This window comes from Salvelinus sp. IW2-2015, linkage group LG14, assembly GCF_002910315.2.
Source record: "Salvelinus sp. IW2-2015 linkage group LG14, ASM291031v2, whole genome shotgun sequence".
Lineage (NCBI taxonomy): Eukaryota > Metazoa > Chordata > Actinopteri > Salmoniformes > Salmonidae > Salvelinus > Salvelinus sp. IW2-2015.
Genome location: NC_036854.1, coordinates 37,926,626 through 37,950,810, shown reverse-complemented (window position 1 = coordinate 37,950,810; position 24,185 = coordinate 37,926,626). Strand labels below are relative to the sequence as shown.

Sequence of the window (24,185 nt, the reverse complement as noted above, 5' to 3'; positions counted from 1 at the left end):
GACAAAATATTTAAGTGTCATTGAATGGGGTAGGGTAGAAGGTGCCAGGTGCAACGGATTGTGTAAGAACTGCAACACAGCTGGGTTTTTCACACTCAACAGTTTTCCGTGTGTGGACCATCACCAAAAGGACTCACTCAATATTATGAAGGTGTTCTTAATGTTTTGTACATTCAGTATATGCTCATCCTTCTTTCTGTTCTCTCTCCATCTGCCTCCAAGTGCCTGGGGCCCTGTTCAAAACATAAGACAACTTGCAAGGCCAGATTGAACATGGACTAGACGTCTCTATCACTCTAAAGTGCCTATAGCTGATTTACAGCCATTTTTAGAAGCTTGACATGACATGCTAAAGGTCAAATCAAAATACAAAAAGGTCCAATGCAGCTGTTTTTATCTCATTATGAATCCTGGGTAACAATTAAGTACCTTAATGTAATGGTTTCCAGTTCAAATGGGCAAAATTAAACAAAAATAGCTTCTCTGTGTGTGCTGAGTCAGTGACATACCTCAGACGTTGCCTCTCTTCTGCTGGGTCTTTGAGGTTAGCAYTCCGTGTAGCCCATGCTGGGTTTATATGGTCTCTGTGTGCCTTAGCCTGATGAATGTCACTTAGGGCATTAAATGCTGTCTAAATTCTGTTTTATGGTGACCCCTATCCTCAGAGAGGGGTCAACCTCTGGTTTCATAGGTCACTAGAATTTAGAACCTATCAAAGTGTGAACATTTGCTGTTATTGGCAGAGAGGTTTGGAACTCTATTTTCTATTGGCCTKTTAACTAATTTACCGCATAGTGATGTCACCGTAATTTCAGGCCGTAATTTCAAACAGCTTTTACACTAAAAGGGCATTATCATCATTTTCACAATTTCAAGGTATTATTCTAGCCTCATAGTGTGGAAATATATAAAACCCAGGAAATCATGTTTTTGACTGCACTCTGCCTTTAAAAGTGACTGTACCAGGAGGGAAGCAGAAGGATATAACTCTGCCCAGCTACTTTACCAGTTGAACAGGTTGAGTGTTGAACCTTGTGAAACCAATTCTGTTCTAGAGGATTACCTGAGAACCTCTGACAAATGGCATTCTTTCAAACAGGGTCCCTTTATACACACCACAAAGGTTGAGTGACATAGGAAGATAGATGTGTGTGTGTGTGTGTGTGTGTGTGTGTGTGTGTGTGTGTGTGTGTGTGTGTGTGTGTGTGTGTGTGTGTGTGTGTGTGTGTGTGTGTGTGGTGTGTGTGTTGTGTGGGTGTGTGTGTGTGTGTTGCTTTGCATGGAGGACAATTTGCAGGACCTCAAACTTTTCAGTCTGTGTATGCAATCCTGGCTATTCATTCATGGGGCAAATTATTGCACCAATAAAATGCATGGCAGCCAGCCAAGATTGAATGAATTTGATATTTTACAAGCATGTAAGGCTGCAGTGATCCAATCAATAAGAGGCACCAAGATCAGTTTTATCAATATATGCTTATTATAGGGAATGTAAGTAAATAAATCAGTGTTTGGTTTCCTTTAGTAGCCTACAAATCATCAAACAATTAAATGAAACCTATTACTTACCTAAAMATGTATTATAGGCTATGCTGTGCTTAATTGCCTTTCTTTTTCAGTGTAAATCAGTGAAGTTTGTAGCCCCAACAACATCATTAGACATCAAATGTCAAACGAAATGGACAGTAAAAACAGATAACAGAGGATAGCTTGTGCCTGGTAAAATCACTAACATCAGTATCTTCCGTAGAAATGCGCTACAGTAGCAGCCTCCAACAATGGGGAGAGGTATGTAGAATCGGCTCCTCTGATTGGCTCGGAAGGCTCCGTCAATGGTCTTGCGAAAATTTTTCCAAACAAAAATGAAGTATTGAAGCGAGAAGTTTTAGTCCGACCAGCCTCTGCGATACTCACAGTCCACACGTTTGCACGGATTTAAACTCCTCCTTTGGACTGACTGAACGGGACACCGAACTACGCTGTTCATTGTGTGATACAAAGTAACCCGAAAGGAATCGTTTTTGCTACTTTGTAGCAGTGGATATTGACTTTGGTTGTAAATCTAAAACAAATATGACTTCATTCAATAAGGGACCAGCCTACGGGTTATCAGCAGAGGTGAAAAGCAAAGTGAGTAAAGAACTAAAAAGTAAATCATTTGTTTATTTTATAACCACATTTTGGTTTGTAAATTATTGCCGTTTTGGATAAACCAACTGAACCAACCAATTGCTGCTGGGCTACAGAGTTGGACATGTGAGTCGTCCTTGGTTTAATAGTTTGATGCACTGATATGGCAGATCATCTTTGGTTATGATTAATAGGCTACAAGGGCCATTTTCATATGGGACTGTCCCCTACAGAAATTTTGACGAAAAAAAACCAAGTTTCACACATTAATTAAAAGTTTACCAACTATTTTTTGAAAACACTTAAGTAAAAACAATCACTGGAAGTAGCATGAGTGCAAYCCAACTAAGCACAATGCATTGTTTGTAGCAGTGGTACAGGGAGGAGTTCGCTAGTAATGGTTCGTTCGAACGTTTTTTTTTTTTTTTACAGTTAACGTCAGGAACCGAATCGCGTCTGTGAAAGATCCCCTTTTTTTTTAAATCTCCAGACAACGATTAACTGCAGAGAAGTTATAAAAACATTCTTTGAATATTATAATTCCTCACTGCAGGAACAATAGTAAGGTGAAAGACTTCTTCTGGTCCACACATTTATGCAGTGCGTTGTTTTTTTCTCGTTTTTTTTTCTTCAGGCCGCCTAATAATTTCGTCAGGTAAAGCTGTAGGATATTTGAACTCCCATGTCAAGATCTGAAATAGTGCTAGGCAACTTTGTAGGTTTTACATTAGAGATTGGTGAATAGCCATTTTAGGAGCCAAATAAACTGCTGTATTAACTGACCTGATCCAAATGAGCCAGCTCACTGATAAGACTGACATCATTAGAGTCTGCAGCATATGGGCAATGGGTAGGCTATGCCCCCACATTTAAATGTGGCAATGGGGGCTACACTGTAACTGCACAGCTGTCTCTGTCAGTCAGAGATGTTATTTAGTGTAACTTGAACAACAAATGCAATGAGCTGAATTACCGGGTCGGGCCCTGGTTTAAAGCCACAATCCTGAAATTGTGTTTCAGCCAAATGTTAGCCCATATAAATGAGAGAAATGTAACCACCAACTCTCTATTTTTGATGTAAAAGACACCTGTTTTTGTGAAACATTTTTGAGAAACTTGCCCCAAACAACAAGACACTTCCTCAAATCACTTAGACATGAACTCACTCATAAAAACAGAATCTCTGCTGTATTCTTTGACAGTCTCTCTTTGGTCAAGGTATTACAAGTTATGACTCTTACGTAGGTTAGTATCAAATTATTTGATATTTTAAAAAGAAAAATTGTGTAATTTTACCCGCCTTTTCATGTTATCCAAGTACGATCTTGTCTCATCGCTGCAACTCCCCAACAGGCTCGGGAGAGGCGAAGGTCGTGTCATGCATCCTCCGAAACATGACCCGCCTAGCCGCGCTTCTTAACAACCACTCACTTAACCCGGAAGCCAGCCTCACCTATGTGTCAGAGGAAACACTGTTCAACTGACGACCGTGGTCAGCTTGRAGGCGCTCGACCCGCCACAAAGAGTTGCTAGAATGCGATGAGCCAAGTAAAGTKCCCCCCGGCCAAACCCTCCACTAACCCYGACAAACGTTTGCCAATTGTTGGCCGCCCGGTCACGGCCATTTGTGACACAGCCTGGGATCGAACCCCAGGCCATGGTGATGCCGCAAAACTGTGATGCAGCGCCTTAGACCGCTGCCCCACTCGGGAGCCGGGCTAGTATCAAGTTTTGTTTTGGCTGGGGTTGTGGAAACTGTAGGCACAGTGAAATCAGCTATCCGATTGGCCAGCGCAGAAGYCACACTTGATTTAGCCACAGATCTCCCGGTCTGCCTGGGTGGTYGAGTTTGTCTTTTCAGACATTTTAAATGGTTCAAAATGGGAGCACTGACTACCCGGTGCACAGGGCTTCTGAATCAAGTGCACCTACCTCCAACAGCTCAAAACAAAAAGGAGCGCAAGTCTTTATCGTTGGCTTTTCTACAGAAATGTTTGATCGACTAGGAATGCCTTGAAGATCGACCAGTCGATCATGATCGCCCGGTTGGTGACACTGCATTAGACAACAAGGTGGACGAAATTAGGGCACAAGTTGCCTTCCAGAGAGACATCAGAGATTGTAACTTTCTCTGTTTCATGGAAACATGGCTCACTCGGGATATGTTGTCAGAGTCGGTACAGCCACCCAGTTTCTTCACGCATCACTCTGACCGAAACAAAGATCTCTCTGGTAAGAAGGGCGGGGGTATATGCCTTATGATTAACGACTCATGGTGTAATCATAACATACAGGAACTCAAGTCTTTTAGTTCACCTGACCTAGAATTCCTTACAATCAATACTGACCGCATTATCTACTAAGAGAATTCTCTTCGACTATATTCACAGCCGTGTATATCCCCCCCCAAGCAGATACCTCAACAGGCCGTGAAAGAACTTCACTGGACTCTATGTAAACTGGAAACCACATATCCTGAGGCTGCATTTATTGTAGCTGGGGATTTTAACAAAGCTAATCTGAGAACAAGGCTTCCTAAATTTGATCAGCATATCGAATGAGCGACACGAGCTGGTAGCATTCTGGACCATTGCTACTCTAACTTCCACGATGCATACAAAGCCGCCCTCCCTTCGGCAAATCTGACCATGACTCCATTTTGTTCCTCCCAGCCTATAGACGGAAACTAAAACAGGAAACGCCTGTGCTCAGGTCTATCCAACACTGGTCTTACCAATCGGATTCCAAGCTTCAAGATTGCTTTGATCACGTGGACTGGGTTATGTTCCGGGTAGCCTCAGGCAACAACATTGACGTATACGCTGACTCAGTGAGCGRGTTTATTAGCAAGTGCATCGGTGATGTTGTACCCACTGACTATTAAAACCTTCCCTAACCAGAAACCGTGGATTGATGGCAGCATTCACACAAAACTGAAAGCACGAACCACCGCTTTTAATTATGGCAAGTGGAAACATGACCGAAAACAAACAGTGTAGCTATTCCCTCCAAGGCAATCAAACAAGCAAAGTTCCAGTATAGAGTAGAGTCACAATTCAATGGCTCAAACGRGAGACATATGTGGCAGGGTCTACAGTCAATCACGGATTACAAAAAGAAAACCAGCCCTGTCGCGGACATCAACGWCTTGCTCCCAGACAAATTAAACAACTTCTTTGCTCGCTTTGAGGACAATGCTGTGCCACTGACATGGCCCGCTACCAAAGCCTGTGGGCTCTCCTACACCGTGGCCAACGTGAGTAAAACATTTAAACGTGTTTACCCTCACAAGGCTGCCGGCCCAGACGGCATCCCTAGCCGCGTCTTCAGAGCATGCGCAGACCAGCTGGCTGGTGTGTTTATGGACATATTCAATCAATCCCTATCCCAGTCTGCTGTGCCCACATGCTTCAAGATGGCCACCATTGTTCCTGTTCCCAAGAAAGCTAACTGAACTAAATGACAATTGCCCTGTAGCACTCACTTCTGTCATCATGAAGTGCTTTGAGAGACCAGCAAAGGATCATATCACCTCCACCTGACTTGTCACCCTAGACCCACTCCAATTTGCTTACTGCCCCAATAGGTCCACAGACGACGCAATCGCCATCACACTGCACACTGCCTTATCCCATCTGGATAAGAGGAATACCTATGTAAGAATGCTGTTCATTGACTACCATTTCGTGGTAGTCAATGGTAGTCAATGGTAGGCATTTAACACCATAGTACCCTCAACTTGTCATTAAGCTCGAGACCCTGGGTCTCGACCCCGACCTGTGCAACTGGGTCCTGGACTTTCTGACGGGCCACCCCCAGGTGGTGAGGGTAGGAAACAACATCTCTACCCCGCTGATCCTCAACACTGGGGCCCAACAAGGGTGCGTTCTCAGCCCTCTCCTGTACTCCCTGTTCACCCATGACTGTGTGGCCATGCACGCCTCCAACTCAATCATCAAGTTTGCAGACGACACTACAGTGGTAGGCTTGATTACCAACAACGACGACGCGGCCTACAGGGAGGAGGTGAGGGCCCTCGGAGTGTGGTGTCAGGAAAATAACCTCACACTCAACAAAACAAAGGAGATGATCGTGGACATCAGGAAACAGCAGAGGGAGCATCCCCACATCGACGGGACAGTAGTGGAGAAGGTGGAAAGTTTTATGTTCCTCGGCGTACACATCACGGACAAACTGAAATGGTCCATCCACACAGACAGCACGGTGAAGAGGGCGCAACAGCGTCTCTTCAACCTCAAGAGGCTGAAGAAATTTGGCTTGTAACCTAAAACACAAACTTTTACAGATGCACAAAAAGAGCATCCTMTCGGGCTGTATCACCGCCTGGTAAGGCAACTGCTCCGCCCTCAACCGCAAGTTTCTCCAGAGGGTGGTGCGGTCTGCACAACACATCACCGGGGGTAAACTACATGCCCTCCAGGACACCTACAGCACCCGATGTCACAGGAAGGCCAAAAAGATAATCAAGGACGACATCCACCCGAGCCACTGCCTGTTCACCCCGCTATCATCCTGAAGGTGAGGTCAGTACAGGTGCATCAAAGCTGGGACGGAGAGACTGAAAAACAGCTTCTATCTCAAGGCCATCAGGCCGTTAATCAGCCATCACTAACAGAGTGGCTGCTGCCAACATACAGACTCAAATCTCTGGCCACTTTAATACCTTACTTTAGTCACTTTAAATAACGCCACTTTAATGTCTACATATCCTACATTATTCATCTCATATGTATATACTGTWTTCTAGACCATCTACTGCATCTTGCCTATGCCGCACGGCCATCTCATCCATATATTKYTATGTACATATTCTTATTCATCCCTTTACATTTGTGTGTATGAGGTAGTCGTTGTGAATTTGTTAGATTACTTGTTAAATATTACTGCACTGTCAGAACTAGAAGCACAAGCATTTCGCTACACTCYCATTAACATCTGCTAACCATGTGTATGTGACCAATACAATTTGATTTGATGTCCCACTGGTTCATAACACATTGGCCTAGGCTACCGAAGTTGTCCCTCTGTAGGAAATGACTGAATCATGACATCGTCGATCAGCCTATCCATCGGAAACAGGACAGTCAAGGCCGAAGGAGCATAGCCTACTCAGGCCCATGTGTAATGTTTATGTGAAACTGTGTCTCGTGTACAGTTTCTATCTGCCCTGTCTCGGTTTGAATTGATAGCAGTGGTGCCAGAAGCCAGCCAAGGTTTCTCTCTCTCCTGATAAAAGATAAGCAGGCTGTCATAGCCTACTGTTGGCCAATGATGTGAAAATCCAGTTAGAGAGGGATGATAATGGATATTTTTCAACAAACCTTGAGGAGAAATTGACCGGGAGCACAAAAACTTGTGAACAACACAGTGGAATCTAGGTTACTGTATTTAAGTGTGTTGCAGAACGATGAGATCATCAACAAACATACCCAGTGTTGTTGGAGTAGCCTACACAGTCCATTCATACATTGCCTTGCACTGGCTGGCTTTCAAGTGACAGATTTCTATGTCAACTTTTGGCACACTAAGTCAGGAATTTGTCAAACACTCCAGCAGATTGTGAATTTATCAAGCTGTGATTAAATACACACTGCAGAAACTAAACTGGAGGAAACTATACATGCAATCACTCGTATTGTACGGGCTTCTTTGGAAGTCGCATGTCAGAGATGCTTAGAATTCCTCAATGATCCCTCTCTATTACCAACATCCCCTAGTCTCACATTGCTACACTTCCTGAACGTGAGAAACTGGAACCTGGAAACCGGCAACAAACAACCCAGTCTGAAAGATCTCTAATTCACTGAGCTATGGTGCTCTCTCTCTCCTATGATTTGTCATTTTGAGAGGTCTCTCTCTGCCTGAAGAATGGATATTACGAGTATAAATTCATTAAGCTGTGGTTCCAAGCAGAGTTAAAATCCTGTGGCTCAAACCATCTGTTTCTCATGCCTTAATGAGACCAGACCACCTCATTCCTTAGTTAGCACAGTTTCTGTTGTCTCTTGTGTTGTGGTCCATCTGATCCACAAAGTGGTTCAAGACAGGCTACAGTTTTAGGCTACTGCGTCATGTCTCCTAACTGTACCTACTGCCCCTGTTTACGTTTGTACTTTCATTCACATTGTGGTGGTATGAAAAGATTTTAGGGGAGGTAATCTCTTGAACCTTGACAGGATCAGATGAGCAATACTAGTACAGCCAATCGTTGGCTCAGCCGGGAAAATATTAAAATGATGTTAGCTCTCGTTCTTCTAATGCGTGTGTGCTTTCTGATATTTTCCAGAGTGGCTGCCAACACACATGCTTTATTTGAGGGCTAATTGTGATAAATATCCAGTGCATTCTGAAAGGGGGAAATGGAAAGCAGCTTCGTTTCCAATGTAAATGCTTGCTAACGTCGAAAGATGACCAGCAACTGTCATTCAACCACACACACACACACACACACACACACACACACACACGCACTTTAAATTAATGATACTTGTTGTCCTTTCCTGCTTGAATTATGTAAGAAAAAGCTGAATGTTTGGAACAGTCCGTGTGTTCCAAAGTTACTTTCCTCAGCCCATATTGTTTATAAAGTCAAACCACCACGTTAGTTATTTGTAATCAAACAAGCCAGCAGTGCTTTCCAAGGGGTCACCGCCACTCAGGTTGAAGTGTTGACCAAATGTTTGACTGACTAACTGGTGTTTTTTTTGGGCTGGGACTTCTCAAGTGTTTGTAAAATAGAGCAGGAATTCCCTCTGGAGCCTGGGAGCACATGAACTCACATCTGTTATATCTTTCCTACGGCAGTTGGAGGGTCGTGAACTTAGAGTTTGACTGCTCTTGTTAGGGTAGAGATTTAGCTGAATCCGTTGCTGTGTGAAAGAGGGAGTCGTATTAATGAGGTCTGACGACGTTGGGTTACCACCAAGTAGCCTATAGCCCTCCTGAGAATTTCATGTTGAGTTTGTTTTCATTTCAGCCCAAAGGTTTCAGAAGTAAAGATTTCCATACAGAAAAAAACGACTTAATGTTCAGTTTGTTTCTCACCCAAAGGGTTTCAGTAGTAAATATAATATTTTCTCCAGCCGGGTCTGATAGGAGATCCCATCACATTTATCTGATTACTCACTAATAKATGCTTGCTAAAATAGTTGATCGTAGATAGTGGGGCTACAAAGCCTCGCCATTCATGTAGGTCTGAATCTGCCTTGTTTGTTTTTGCCCTCCATTGAAGTCTTTGGGTGGGCGAGTTGTTGGTTCCTCAAGCAAACAGAGTATTTGGTTGTATATCTCTGCTGAATCTTTGGCAGGAAAGAGATTGCAGACGTGCAGTCTTGGAACCACAAGACACAACAATGCAAGCTCTGTCCATGTCCTCTGCTCTCCTCTACCTCAATGTGTGTTTTTTTCTAGTGGCCCTGGAGCAGGCAGGGGGCCCTGGATAGGAGCCAGGGGTTGGCTGAATGAGGCCCATCTCAGGCTTCCCTGGCTAGGGAGAGGAATTAGGAGAACAGGGCAGTCGGGCTGGTGGTGGTCTTAATACACCATAATCATGTTCTGTAGGGCACAACATAGAAAAACACTTTGAAACAGAACATGAAAAATGAGTCCAGGTAGTCCCTCCATGTTTTAGTCTGTTTTCTATGCTTTGGTGCCAAATGAACATGACCCAGATATGTGGTGGAGGACTGGTTATTGTGGGGTTGTCTTACCCCCCCCCCCCCTCCTTTTTAATAGTAAAACACAGTACCATTACTACCAATGTGGGGGGAGCGCTGCAGGGAGAAGTGTTGGGGGTTGGAGTGTTCCCCTGCTATTTGCTGACAGGAGACAATTCCCTCCCTGCAATGGTTCCGGCTGGATTTTCTTTTCACAGTGAGACTGATTCCTGAATTCCTTGTTTTGTTGCGTTAACCCCCGAGATGCTGTTTTGGGGTGAACAGAAACCGAGCTCGTTTCCTGAAACCATTGTTTAGCTTTTTTAACTTTCACATCCCCAAGATCGACACTGGCTGTTTCACCAACCTTGACATGTTCAACTTTGATGAAGGCTAATGTTAGCTAGTGCACTTCTTTGTTATAAGACTATTGTCTGTAACAACATGTTAAAGACTTAATGTATGATTGTTGACTCTGTTGGACTTTATTATTGTTAGTTGGTTTCTTGCTTAATTAACATCAGAGGCTCTTTCCACATGTCTCAAGTTTGGTTTTATTAAGGCTCAAGTTAGGATTTGGCCTAGTGCAGTGATTGGTTTTATTAAGGCTCCAAACTATATGTAAACATTTCTAGTTCACTACACATTTTATAGCACAGCCAATCACTTCACATTATGTGGTCTACTGAGCGTTTTCAGAGCTAACGGATAGTGGTTAAATATGAATGAATACCAGCTGGACTGTTTGTACAATACTTCGTCATGTGTGTGATTGAACGAATAATTAATCAAGTGGGGGTCATTCTGGTCATAGAATCTGTCAAGTTCCCTGTTAGAGATGCCCTCAATTCTATAAGATATTGTATAAATGGGACCGATAACTTGATTGTAAGGAACTTCATGACTATATAATTCCCTTTGACTAGAAATTGTTTCAAAGAGAAACAATACCAGACTGGATGATACACATGTTATTGATTTTATACAACGATTGCCTCAACAGTGGTGTATCTAGCCTATATTGAATTGATCGTGTTGGACTTCTGGGGCATTTTCTCCCTTTAAACCTTCTTCTCCGACCAGATGTTTTCTAGGTTCTGCAACGTCATCAGGAAATGCTTTGGAGTACAGTGTTGGGTTGTGGAAGACGGGCTTGTCTGGGGTTCAATTCCAGTGGGGTTTAGCCCATGTAGCTTTCCAGATTTCTCCTCAGAAGCTTTCCTTTTAACGACTCCAAGACATAAGAGAACTGGGGGGAGTTGGCAGTGTTCCTAGAGAAGTACTGCTGTGCTGGGAGAGAGAAATCTCTCCTCTCTCTAATCCTCCGTGATTTCTCTCTGAGGGCTCTGTGTTCTCGGGTGATGGTTTGGCTTCAGCTGCTGTCAGTCAGTGGCACAAAAAGCCTCTGATGAATTTTTGTAAATGACAGTGTGCTGTCAAGCTGTTCAGAAGGGATGGACAAGTTCCTCTATAACCCTTCCACTCCATCCCAGTCCTCTCATTGAGTCATGTTTTGCAACTAGAACACCACTTTGGCCCTTTTACAAGATGGAGGCACGTTTGAAGATTTGCCTTTGTGTGTTATGTGAGAACAGGGCCTCGTTTCTCTCTCTCACACACACGTACACCGCTTCAGAGAGGGCATATCTTTCTGGTGACGGCCTTCACATTCCAGCTGACAGGATTTAGTGTGTGTGGGGGGGGGGGCGGGGGGGTGATAAACTGCAGTTAAATGAAAACAAGCCTTTCTCTGCTGAATAGGGGGGAAGAAGTTGGCTACAAGTTTATGGGCTTCAAGCTTTCAGTCTCACATAGTAGTACTAAAAGGCTGTCATTACCCCAATGGCTTTATTAGCTTTCAATACGCCTGGTTTACATTGCTACATAGCCTACATATAGCATCCCTCTTGAATCCCAGCATTAACATGTGGTGCTAAAGAGCTAATATCAGCACACTGGGAATAAGCTACGGTTGTAGAGTATAGGTGAAACAAAGAATGGACTATAATGTAAGGAGAGGAGTGGGTTGGAGGCAAGATGCTTTGTCTCCTGTGGTCTTCTTCCTCTTTGACTAGATTAAAGAGATGAGTTTGTTTGTTTAACTGACTCCGTGTGAACTGTGAGATGCACTTGTTAAAAGCCCATGTTCATAGGACATAGGCCAATGTTGAAGTGTTTGTTTACAATGGAATATGAACTAATGGGTGACTGTAGCTGCAAAGCACAGTTAAATATACTCAGTAGTTTGACATTTGTAGAAAGGACCTGGAAAAGTTCCATGGCATTGTGCAATCCAATTGTGGGTAATTGACAGTACAGTACTTAGTCATTTACAGTAGATTACAACACATTCAGTGTAGGCCTTTCCATTTTTAGCAGATCCAGTGACTCTGTTTACATTTAATGAGTTTTGGCTTACGCATGTGTTCTGTAGTGTGCGTTTGGCAATTGAAGCCTTGAGCATGGTAAATGCTCCAGAGAGCCAGCGGGGGAGGTTTCCAAGCCCTTGACTTCTCATGTTGTGTGTGTAATGGAGAGGAAGCAGTGGGAGAAGAAGAGGAGCATGCTATTGTAATTGGCTTCACATTCACACACACACACACACCCTTCTTCCAATGGCTACTGTCCATGCCATGATGCCAATAGCATCACTTCCTCTCTGGAGCTGTGTCCTGGTGCACATTAGCTACCCAGCATTTTAGTGAGCTGACCCTGGGAGAACGGACTCTCCCTAAAACACAAGACCACAATAAATAGATTATTGTCATTTCTTTTCCTGGCAATAGACCAGGATTAATGTGCTCTAGAAAAAACTATATCGGACCACACTAATGGTCTTAAGTGTCTTCATTTGGGCTAGTGTCTGTCAGTCTCGAAAATAGCTTCTCTTTTAATTCTCAGTAAACCGTGGTTGCATCATGGGCTCCCTTATGAACAACATGTGAATTTGGGTATATTTTTTTCTCACACTGGCTTTGAAGCCGACGTGGGAATCTGAAAGCATTTCTGACGTAACGTTGGGACTCACTAGAAGGGTTTACGTCCTTACTGTTTGTTTTGACCCAATAAGGTTCTAACAACAATCTATATTACAAGAATCACTTAGTTAAATCACTTTGGCTCCTGAGTGGCGCAGCAGTCTAAGGCACTGCATCTCAGTGCTAGCGGTGTCACTACAGACCCTAGTTCAATTCCCGGCTGTCTCACAACCGGCTGTTATTGGGAGTCCCATAGGGCGGCGCACAATTGGCCCAGCGTTGTCTGGGTTAGGCCGTCATTGTAAATAAGAATTTGTTCTTAAAACCTCCTMAAGGATCGGAACCTTTTTTTCAATTTTCGCCTAAAATGACATACCCAAATCTAACTGCCTTGCTCAGGACCTGAAGCAAGGATTTGCATATTCTTGATACCATTTGAAAGGAAACACTTTGACGTTTGTGGAAATGTGAAATGAATGCAGGAGATCATAACACATTTGATCTGGTAAAAGATAATACAAAGAAAAAAACATGCACTTTTTTGTTCCATCTTTGAAATGCAAGCGAAAGGTCACAATGTACTAGTCCAGGTTAGGAGCAATTTCAATTTTGGCCACTAGATGGCAGCAGTGTGCAAAGACTGATCAAATGAACCATTGCATTTCTGTTCAAAATGTTGTATCGAGACTGCCCAAATGTGCCTAATTTGGTTTATTAATAAATGTTCAAGTTCATAACTGTACACTCTCCGCAAACAATATAATGGTATTCTTTCACTGTAATAGCTACTGTAAATTGGACAGTGCAGTTAGATTAACAAGAATTTAAGCTTTCAGCCCATATCAGATATGTCTGTCCTGGGAAATGTTCTTGTTACGAACAACCTCATGCTAATCACATTAGCCTACATTAGCTCAACCATCCCATGTGGGGGGACACCGATCCCATAGAGGTTAACTGACTTGCCTCGTTAAATTAAATAAAACGTCTGGGCTTTAATGCTATTCCAGACAGAAGGTCAACATTTGAGCTTTAAGCCCCCCCAGTCCCAGCCTGTTGATTTACCCCACAGCTCAGTACTTACTCTGCTGAAATGACACCCTATTCCTTTTATAGTGCACTACTTTTCACCAGGGCTCTAGTCAAAAGTAGTGCACTAAATAGGGAATAGGGTGCCATTTGGGGCACGTGTAAAAGCCCAGCTTGCTAACAACTTCTTACAATCTTCTCGATGGGTAAAACTTTTTGGTTTTTATTACAATGTCAAAGGACATTATGAGACATGCCATGCAAGCCTGTAGCTTGATCAGTGGTACAGACTTGAATATAGAAGATGTTGCTCTAGGTTCTCCGATAATAACTTTTACTAAGCCACTGTGTGCTTTCACCTTCTCAGATCGCAGGCAAATATGACATGCAAAAGGAGGAGGAGCTTCGGTTCTGGATCGAGGAGGTGACGGCGATGGCCATTGGCGAGAACTTCCAGAAGGGCCTAAAGGATGGAGTCATCCTGGGAGAGTAAGTGTCTGTCACCGTCAGCTCTGCAGTAAACACAGWGGGTTGACATTGCTGTGTGTGTGTGTGCGCCCTCCACACTATGCTGTGATCTGCAGCTAATGTTTGCCGAGTGGAGACTGACTAGGATTTTACATATGAGTAATCAATCACACTCCAGTCACTATCCACAGATTGATGTGGTGATTTGCATTTTGTCTGTTTTATATTCAGTTGAATACAGTTGAATACTGCAGATATTGTCCTCAGCATATTTCCTCCCCAAGAATTAAATATATTTTTTTTACATTAAACTTGAACACTTTAAACTGAATGTGTGTGTAAGATGCATAAACAMTTCGCTACACCCGCGATAACATCTGCAAAATGTGTACGCGATCAATCAGATTTGATTTGATAGACTGACCTTCTCTCTTTCTTAGATTGATAAACAAACTGCAACCTGGCTCGGTAAAGAAAATTAACCACTCACAACTGAACTGGCACAAGGTAGGCTAACCTAAACCTCCATGTATGGAGTTTAGAGTACACAATCTTCCGTAATAATATGAACACTTTAAAAAAAAGAAAGCACAAAGACAAAAGAGTAGATGTTCAGCTCATTAATACCGTTAAAGACCTGTAAGTCATATGTTGTGCATGGAGAAATAGTGGACTCCTTCATTAAGCCTTCAGCTCTCTCTCTCTCCTCACCTTCTTTATGGAGTTATTACTTCCTGATGTTCTTACTAAAGCCCCCCCCCCCCACCCCACCCCATCTCTGCTATGCCCATCTAGAGGATGTAATGTCACAGAACATTCTGATAGAAATGTAGCATGTAGAAAATATATTATTGTCTTGTCAGAAGGGAATCGTGCCAGCTCTATTCAATCTATTTATATCTGTAACCTGTGTTATGTTACCCCAGCTGGAGAACCTTGGTAACTTCATCAAAGCCATCCTGGCCTACGGCATGAAGCCCAATGACATCTTCGAGGCCAACGACCTGTTTGAGAARGGGAACATGACCCAAGTCCAGAGCACATTGCTCTCCCTTGCTAGCATAGTGAGTGTGATACCCAGGGGGGTAGAAAGACTTCTTTCATTTATTTTTTAAACATACAAGACATGTTATTGTACAGTTGGTGTCTACTGGGAGAAAGACTTTGACACCTACTGTAAAGTGTTACCAAGACATTCTGATAGGGTTCCTTCTCTCCAAGGGACTTGTAGCATCAATATATTTCCACATTCTTATCTTCTTCCACAGGCAAAGACCAAAGGCATGCACACATCGTGTGACATTGGTGTGAAATACGCAGACAAACAGACACGCCATTTTGATGACGATAAGATCAAGGCTGGACAATGTGTCATCGGACTGCAGGTAAGACATGCTGATGCTTAAACAGCCACAGGTTGTTGGGCTCTGTTACTGGATGTGACTATATTATAATAATAATAATAATAAAAGTGTTCATTATTATACCTTTTCAATGTTTTGCCAATGAAAATCATCCTGATTTTAATGAATGTTTTGTATGTAGCTTATTTAACTGATCCTTCAATCGCTTGTAGTAGATGTGGGGCGGCAGGTAGCATAGCAGTTAAGAGCGTTGGGCCAGTAACCTGGTTCTAATCCCCAAACTAACTAGGTGAAGTCGCCCTGGATAAGAGTGTCTGCTAAATGACTAAAATGTAAGTGTAATACGTCTATTCAGCTATGTTCCTGTGTATTTTAGATGGGGACCAACAAGTGTGCGAGCCAGGCTGGTATGACAGCATATGGGACCAGAAGACATCTTTACGACCCAAGGTCCCAGACAGACAAGCCTTATGACCAGACCACCATCAGTCTGCAGATGGGTACCAACAAAGGAGCCAGCCAGGTATAACCAATTATGTATATAAACACTGTGAATGTCTATGGGTAGAACGAACACTGATGCATTTACAGGGGTCCACTTCCCCTGTTGAAACCTCGATGGAACCTATGTAATGGAAGGAACTAGCTAGCAAGTACTACTTTCAAGAGAGCCAAGGGAATGTAACAGAGAGCAATGGGATCTAGTGTACAATATGATGGAGACTTCACATGGCTTTTCATTGCACATCGCCATAATCACATGGTTGATGATACATGATAAGTATGTTTGTCTTGAAGACAATCCAAGTCAACAACTGTTTTCCTGGAAAGCTCCTAAAGTGTACCCCTCCCCGGCCCTCTCTCCCTCTCCCCTCCCCCGCAGGCCGGTATGTCCTGCCCGGGAACACGTCGGGACATCTTCGACAATAAGCAGGTGCATCCAGTGGACAACTCCACCATCTCCCTGCAGATGGGCACCAACAAGGTGGCTTCCCAGAAAGGCATGAGTGCGTACGGCCTGGGACGCCAGGTGTACGACCCCAAGTACTGCGGCTCGCCCACCGAGCCCGTCATACATACCAACGGGAGCCAAGGCACGGGCACCAACTGCTCTGAGATCAGCGACAGTGACTATCAGGCAGAGGAATTCCTCCAAGAGGGAGAGGGGGAGGAGTACCCTGTGGCTTATCAGGAAGAGGACAACTACAGCGACGTGGCCCACTACAACAACATCGACCAGGGAATCGACTATTAGGGGTGTCCGTGGCCATCCGGCACTAGCCTGGTCCCAGATTAGTTTGTGCTGTCTTGCCAAAGACCATAGGAGTTGGCAAGACAGCACAAACAGATCTGGGACCAGGTTAATCCGGCAACACCTTAACACCACAACGACCGCTAGACGGAGCAGTATTAAACCAGTGTATTTTATCGATGACAAACAGAGCAAGTCTTTTGCTATCCTCGCTAATCTTTTAATTTTTTTTTTATTGAAGCATAAGAGATAAATATTGTCTTGAGCGCGTTCCTTCTCCACCTCCTCCCCAACTCTCCTTCCATTTGAGCAGTAGGGGTCATGCCGTTGTTGTTAAAGCGTAGTGCTGAGATACAGTGTTGGAGATGCTATATTATAATATTATTATACTATTACATTATGAAGTATGGGACACTGTGAAGTAAAGATTCATTTAGCCAACGTTGTAGCATTTGCAACCATTCCACTTTTTTTTTTATCCCTTAGACTTCTTTTACTGATCATATCATCCCTTTTAAAGAAATTAATTCACCGACTGGTTTGCTTTCTGCCAACCTAAAAGGACCAATTATTACCTTTTTATATCAATACAATTGAGTGAGCCTCAGAGTAACCAGTGGCCATCTCATCTGTTTWAATTTTTTGGTAGGTTTCAATACAAATCACTGCACCATTTCTTTTCCTAAAATCGCGCAGAGTAATTTCTAATGGCTATTCCATTAGACCAGATGRATACAGTAGGGCTAGTCTTATTGTGCCATGTCTCATGTTCTTATAGCCACCCTCCATTCCCACTGTATTTATAGCCATGTCGCTCATTATAAACTAGTGTGGTGTCTGAAAAGGCACCCTATTCCCTATATAGTGCACTACTTTTAGCCAGGGCTCTGGTCTAAAGTAGTGCACTATATAGGGTTCTATTTCAGACGCAGCCTGTCCTCCTGTTATGTAATTATTATTATTTTTTAAGCAAAAATGTATGTTCCAAATAAAGCCTATTCCTTGGTTCTCCAAGCTTTAATAGTCCATTGTCAACTTTATTTGCACTGTCTTCCAATCTTTTATCAAATTTCCTCTATATAAATTGGTAATGTAATTGAACCAGAATTAAATGACATGCCTGAAGCAGGAAGTATTTTTCCATATTGTGATTCTGATTGGCATTTGCCCTTTAATACTAACTGGTTTGCAGGACTTTTGATMTCATTAGGAGGGCACGCTAGTCTTGTACATTTTATGACGACGAATTGGAACGTCACTGAGCCTTGGTTGTATATTAAAATTATTCATATAGACCTAAAATTACTCTAAATATTCTGTTATGAGGCTTTAGCCACAGTGGATGTCTCTGAGACGACTTTTGGAAAGCAGCCCTCTGCCTGAATCGATGTCTCACAGTTTTCTACAGACTGTTGTAACCGCTCTGAGTGGAAAAGCAGTTTGTCTCAAAAGTGGAACAAAAAAAGAAGTCTGCAAAATAAAGTCATAGGATTTGTCTGGGCCAATAGTGTTCTGGTCAAAAGTATTGCACTATGTAGGMAATAGGATGCCATTACTGACACTCCCACTGGCTAAAGAGATACTTGCCCGATGTGCCCCTCCATACATCAATTACTGACCATTTTTAGTCATATACTGTTGAAAATGAATCATTGAAATGTTAACTGCAGTCTGTGTGGCCTAAATAAATAACTGCATTTATGCTGCTTCTCAGGAATTGTTTTTCAATTGTGACAGTAGAGCTTGGTTAACTGTTCCAATGGCTTGGCCAGAGATCCAACCCGATAAACAACCATGACAGAGGACAAGCAGCTCAGCCAGCATCCACAGACATATTTGGAAACTGAATTTAATTAAGCTAAGCTTTGCTGCTCTCTCTTTTTGTCCCACTCCTGAATGGAATAAGCAGAAGAAAGGCTGAACTGAAAGCAATGTGATGAGTGTGTTTTGAGAACTAGCATTCCTGTGTTCTGGGAAAGGGATGGTTGAGTGAGTCAGTTCTGAGGGTGGCTGTCTGTGTGTTGGACATGGTGTGTGTGTGTGTGGAGCGTTAGTGTTGGACATGGTCTGCAAAAAGGCGATGTATGGTAATTCACTCAAGGCCTCAATCTGGAAGGAATGTTAAGAGCTGCAGCATATGGTTTACTGGCTTTGTAAAGGCAGACCTAACATATTGTGTTACACGCCACACCATTAACTTTTAGTGGGAATGSATGTACAAAGTGTTTCTCCTTTGGTGAGTCCACAATTATATATTAAGTACATCYCTCAAGGTCTTATAATTCTTGAAATCCACTTGTTTGCGCTCCATTGTCAAATTCACACCATCACAGTTTATGAATCATGCCTACTTATACAGTGCGTCAACAGCGCCATAGTTATTGGTAGTTGACCTCTTGTGTGTCCAACCATGTGATGAGCTAATCAAACAGACTGTGTGTCCATACTGGGCTTCGTAACACCAACGACAGTGACATGCCAACTCAACCAATGGGCTTCATGAGAAAACTATGGCATTCATTCAAGAACTGTCTCCTTTTTTTAGCCCCAGTCAGTTCAGGGAATAATCAGTGTTTTGTGTGTGAGCTTTGGAATCCAGGACGAAAACGCAAGACTCAATTTTAGAGAAGGCAGTCCAAATAAGGTGGTTACCGCAGCAACCGCAGTAGGAAGGCCTTTAAAGGCAAGGCAGAACTCGAAACGACCAGTCCTGCAGCATGGCGGGAAACAAACACAAACCGTGTTGATACCCCGCCTAGCCACGCAACACACGACACACCACACACACACACACACACACACACACACACACACACACACACACCACACACACACACACAACACACACACACACACACACACACCACACACACACACACACCACACAACACACACACACACCACACACACACACCACACACACACAACACACACACCACACACACACACACACAGAGAGAGCAGATCCTGCTCAGGGCCAAAAACATGTCAGGAAGCCTGTGTACTGAAGGTTGATAAACGATGTGTGGTAACCATTACCCACGGACTGTTACTGTTTAAGAGACTACTATCGGTCTTGGTTAATTTCCATATTTGCGGTGTCTTTTGGTCAGTTACAGTAACTTGAGAAAGTTTACCAATGATTTAATAGGTAACAGAGAAGGTACAGTGGTTGTATCCACATTGCAGCTGAGAAATCTAGCATTGTGGCTGACATTGAAGCCTCATCGTTTCTCAATGCCCAGAGACCTTCCAACCAGTCAACACATCTGAGAGGACCAGGCTTCAGACGGAGGGTCTGTGGTTTGAAACTGCTTTTAGCTCATCTCAGGTTATCAACCATGCATATTTAGAAAAATATTTTGGTAATAATACCACCATGCATATTTCTATTGATTTCATATTACTCGAGTGGCCTGGTTTTGCAGTGTAACGTGAGAGAGCCGCGCAGGGATTTAATGACACATGATGGATGGTTGGTTGCCTCCAAAGACAATAGAAAGAAGGAGACTGTGGGCTAGCGCCTCTCGAGGTCTGGACTTTATTAGCTGAGACTCCAGCTAGCTGCTCCTCGGGCTGTAACTCAACCAATCTCGCCTGGGATGGGGGGAACAGGGATGGGGGGAACAGGGGTTAGGGGGAGGATATATCAGGCTCCTGACAGATACATGGACATGGAGGCTAGGGGGATGTGTGTGTGTGTGTGTGCGTGTGTGTAGGGCCATTTTCTTCAGCTGACGGGCTGGTGATCATCATGAGATACAGTCACTACTGGTGAGACTTGGGCCTGATCCAAGACCAGTGGGAGTCCCTTGGAGGGAGCCAGGAGCCCTTTACAAGCCCAGTGAACCTGAACTTGTAAGATGACATTATAAAAAGAGGAATTGCTGTACCTGACATAGAAACATATTTTAATTGCTTGACTGCCTGTCAAATAAACTGCACAATGAATCTACAATGAATGTGTCTACTATATTCAAGGATACCTTTGAATGACAGCATGTTAAACAATGTACAAAGTGCACACAAAGCCTTCACTGCCTTCATTGGTTGTGAACTACACAGATCTAACAATATACATAGGTTGAGTTGGTCTTGGAGTGAGTATGATGAGGCCCTATCCTCCTCATGTAGCCTCACTAGGCATAGTCGATGTGTGTCTTATGTTATCAGCAAAAAAGCACAATGATAGCTATTTGACTCGCGATAATATGATAACGTTACTAGTAGAATGTTGGCCATCAAGTAGATCGTTTTACACCACCATTCGCCCATCTCCCCATACACACTCTGTCTACGATCGTCAGAAAAGGACGCGCAGAGTCTATTTTTGTTGTCTCTCTCGATAGCGTCAACATCTGTGAATTAAGTATAACAGGTACATTCTGCTGCTCTATTGTGTTTTAGATCTTAGGTTTGAGAATAGACTCATAACACATGGACATTTAGCTTCGACCATAGCATCCGTTTGTGTAGTTCTAACATAAAAGTAATCTAATCCATCTGTGTGCCAGTTTAACCGTATACAATCTATCTAATATGGGAAAAAGTGAGTAATTAGCATCTGTAGTAATTTTGTACACTCGCATTGCTCAGTTAGTCATAAAGCGGTAGGATATAGATAAGCAGCATCGTAGTTAATGTTCGACCACGCTCTCAAAGATAGACTGTTGTGTCTTCTAGTGAGCAAGAGCAGCTGCTCATCTCTAAGGCCCAGCGCGTCACGCCGTTGGTTGTGTGTGAAGATACTAAAACACGCCCTGCGGTGCCTGACGATCGAACAGACAGATACACAATACACGTTCACTCGATATTATATCAGATAGTCTCTTCTCAGAACACACTTCTCTGTGCGTACGATGTGGCCATGTATCAGTGTATAGCTGACTGATATTCGGGATGGATGGCAAGTGATATAAGTATGGAGAATGATTAATGCCTGGTAGTGAGTCTTCTCTCGACTTCCCATAGTACACCTCAGTTGCTAATGTAGCTGGGTCTTGAGATGTTTCGGCTTCACGCATGTAGTAGTTGTGGCTATAGAGAGGTGTGTAGTTGCGCTTCCATTGTACTCATGATCGTTCATATCCCGGACAGGTGTGCTAGCAATGTATCAGTTTTATAACAGAGACTTGGGGTGCTTCTCACGCTACATCCACGCGCACATGTTCTTTAGTCCAGATACGTCGCTATAAGGCTGGGTGTCGCTCCATGTATCATTGTATAGCTGGTGTTCGCTCCATGTATCCAACTGAGATAGTTCATTATTAGATTGGTTGGTATACGCTTCTCTTTCGCTATAGTTGGTAGTATGTTGTAGGAGTGTTCGAAACTTATCGCCTAGTGTGTATGCATGTTTTTTATATAAGACATGGTACGCATTTCTGCTTCCATGATTGATATCAGTGTATAGGGGTGAGATGTTACGCATAGTCCTTTCGATGTACTCTAGTTGCCTACATACCGCGAGTGGTTGTTTGTCGTTCACACTATGTAGCAGTGTCGTGGAAGCTGTAGCTGTTCGTGTCTCTGTGTATTGTGTGTATCACGAGATGGTGGTAGTACGAGTATCCATGTGTAGCCAGTTCCTGTTATATGGGTACAGGTTGATTTCGCTGTGTGCAACTCCGAGATTAGGTTGACGTTGTACTTGTGCACATTTCTGGAGTTTGAGCAATGCAAATTGTTTTGCTATTCCATCACTGGCATGTGAGGTGAGGATAGGGCCTCATCATAGCTTACTCCATTCTGCTAGACCATAGCTGCAAGCGTTAGGTTACGCTTTCACTTGTTCAGTTTGTGTATAGAGCGACTGCGTGTGTAGTTTGACTTCACACGCAATGATAACAGGTGTGAGGGTCTTGGTTGTGCTGGCACTCTCTTCTCGTATTTTGCTTTTTAAGTTGTATAACGCGCTGGTGTTTCTCGCTTCCAATGTGATCCTGAGTTGTTCATTATGGACTGGTGTAGTGCGTACTTCCTGAAAGTATATTAAGATGAGTTGTATAGGCTGGATGTCTAGATTCTCTCATGTTGCATTAAGAGATTTGATTTCTCGCGTCGCTCTACGTTTGTGTAGTTCTGGACAGAGCATTGAGGCAACACATTGAGATGGATAACAACATATGTGGTTCAATATGCGTCACTGCTTTGATGGTCATTCTAGCTAGATTCCACTCATCTCTTTTTGATCAAACACTCGCTCATAATGTGCATGATATTTTCACGCGATATCCTAAGGGGTCTGACTTATGTCCAAACGGAGCATCTGGAGTCCTTCGACATTATTTCCGACTCACACACGCGATCGTCTTGTGTATTCCCTTATGAACTTATCCGGAATCACAGGTCGACTGTACAAGCTCCCCTCACACCAGCTAGTGTCCGCATGTTATCTTCCATTCAGAGAACTTGATTAATCCCAAACAGGCTAAGACTTTATCCCCACACAGAGATAGCCCGGATCTCTAAGTTGCACACAGAACAAATGGGTTCCGCACTCTATTCAATCCTCCAATGACGCTTATCCACAAGAGGTAGACTTCTATCCCACCACAAACGGTCGACTTACCATCTCCCTAGCCCATCCACTAGGTTCTCGATCTTGATTCCTGCATACGGAGACCTCGAAGAGTAGTACTCCTTATCCTCACAATGACCCTCACTCGTCACCTACCCACAGGTTCAACTGTTACTCCACTCAACAACCAGGTTGTATCCCTTATCCCATCACACCCAGAGCACGCGAGATGTGGATACCATTATCGCTCGATGGAGGCAGCGTCGACAATAGGGTAGCAATCAGAGACGTAGAAATGATACTCAAGCACCAAGAAACTACTCGGCGAAGGCTCGCTGTATAGTGCCAGGGGGGATTACTTCTCGCGCTTTTCATCTGTATTTTTGTTTCCTCTCGGAGTGAAACCAATGCCAATAATCTCACAGTCTAACATTTAAGTGTCTCATGTTATAGACATCCACTTAGGTAGCGAGTGCACGTTTCATACTATGTAAATTATACATCTAAAAATGCTCATTTATCCCACCTCCACTGGCTGGCTAAAAAGAATACTTAGCAGTCTTACCTTCAGACGTATAGATTGTGGATAGTCGAATATGATTTAATTGCATGTGTTGTGTGTTATTGCTACCTTGGATCATAGAGATTCAATTTTCTAAATAATATGCTGGTGATAACCTGAGATGAAGCACTAGAACAGCAGATGTGGAAAGCCACACAGGATCTCATAGGACTCGTTCTCTCGGCTCTCGTTATGAGGCTCATGTG

The 24,185-nt window shown here is 43.3% G+C and overlaps 1 protein-coding gene across 1 annotated transcript; it reads left to right on the top strand.

The window, feature by feature from the left end:
* The first annotated feature begins 1,853 nt into the window (after positions 1–1,853).
* Positions 1,854–17,598, top strand: cnn3a (calponin 3, acidic a). Its single transcript, XM_024000148.3, has 7 exons — positions 1,854–2,130; positions 14,181–14,302; positions 14,722–14,788; positions 15,208–15,345; positions 15,550–15,666; positions 16,022–16,168; positions 16,529–17,598. Exons 1-7 carry the CDS (start codon positions 2,074–2,076, stop codon positions 16,898–16,900), a joined length of 1,020 nt encoding a protein of 339 aa, XP_023855916.1. The 5' UTR covers positions 1,854–2,073; the 3' UTR covers positions 16,901–17,598.
* The last annotated feature ends 6,587 nt before the right edge of the window (positions 17,599–24,185 follow it).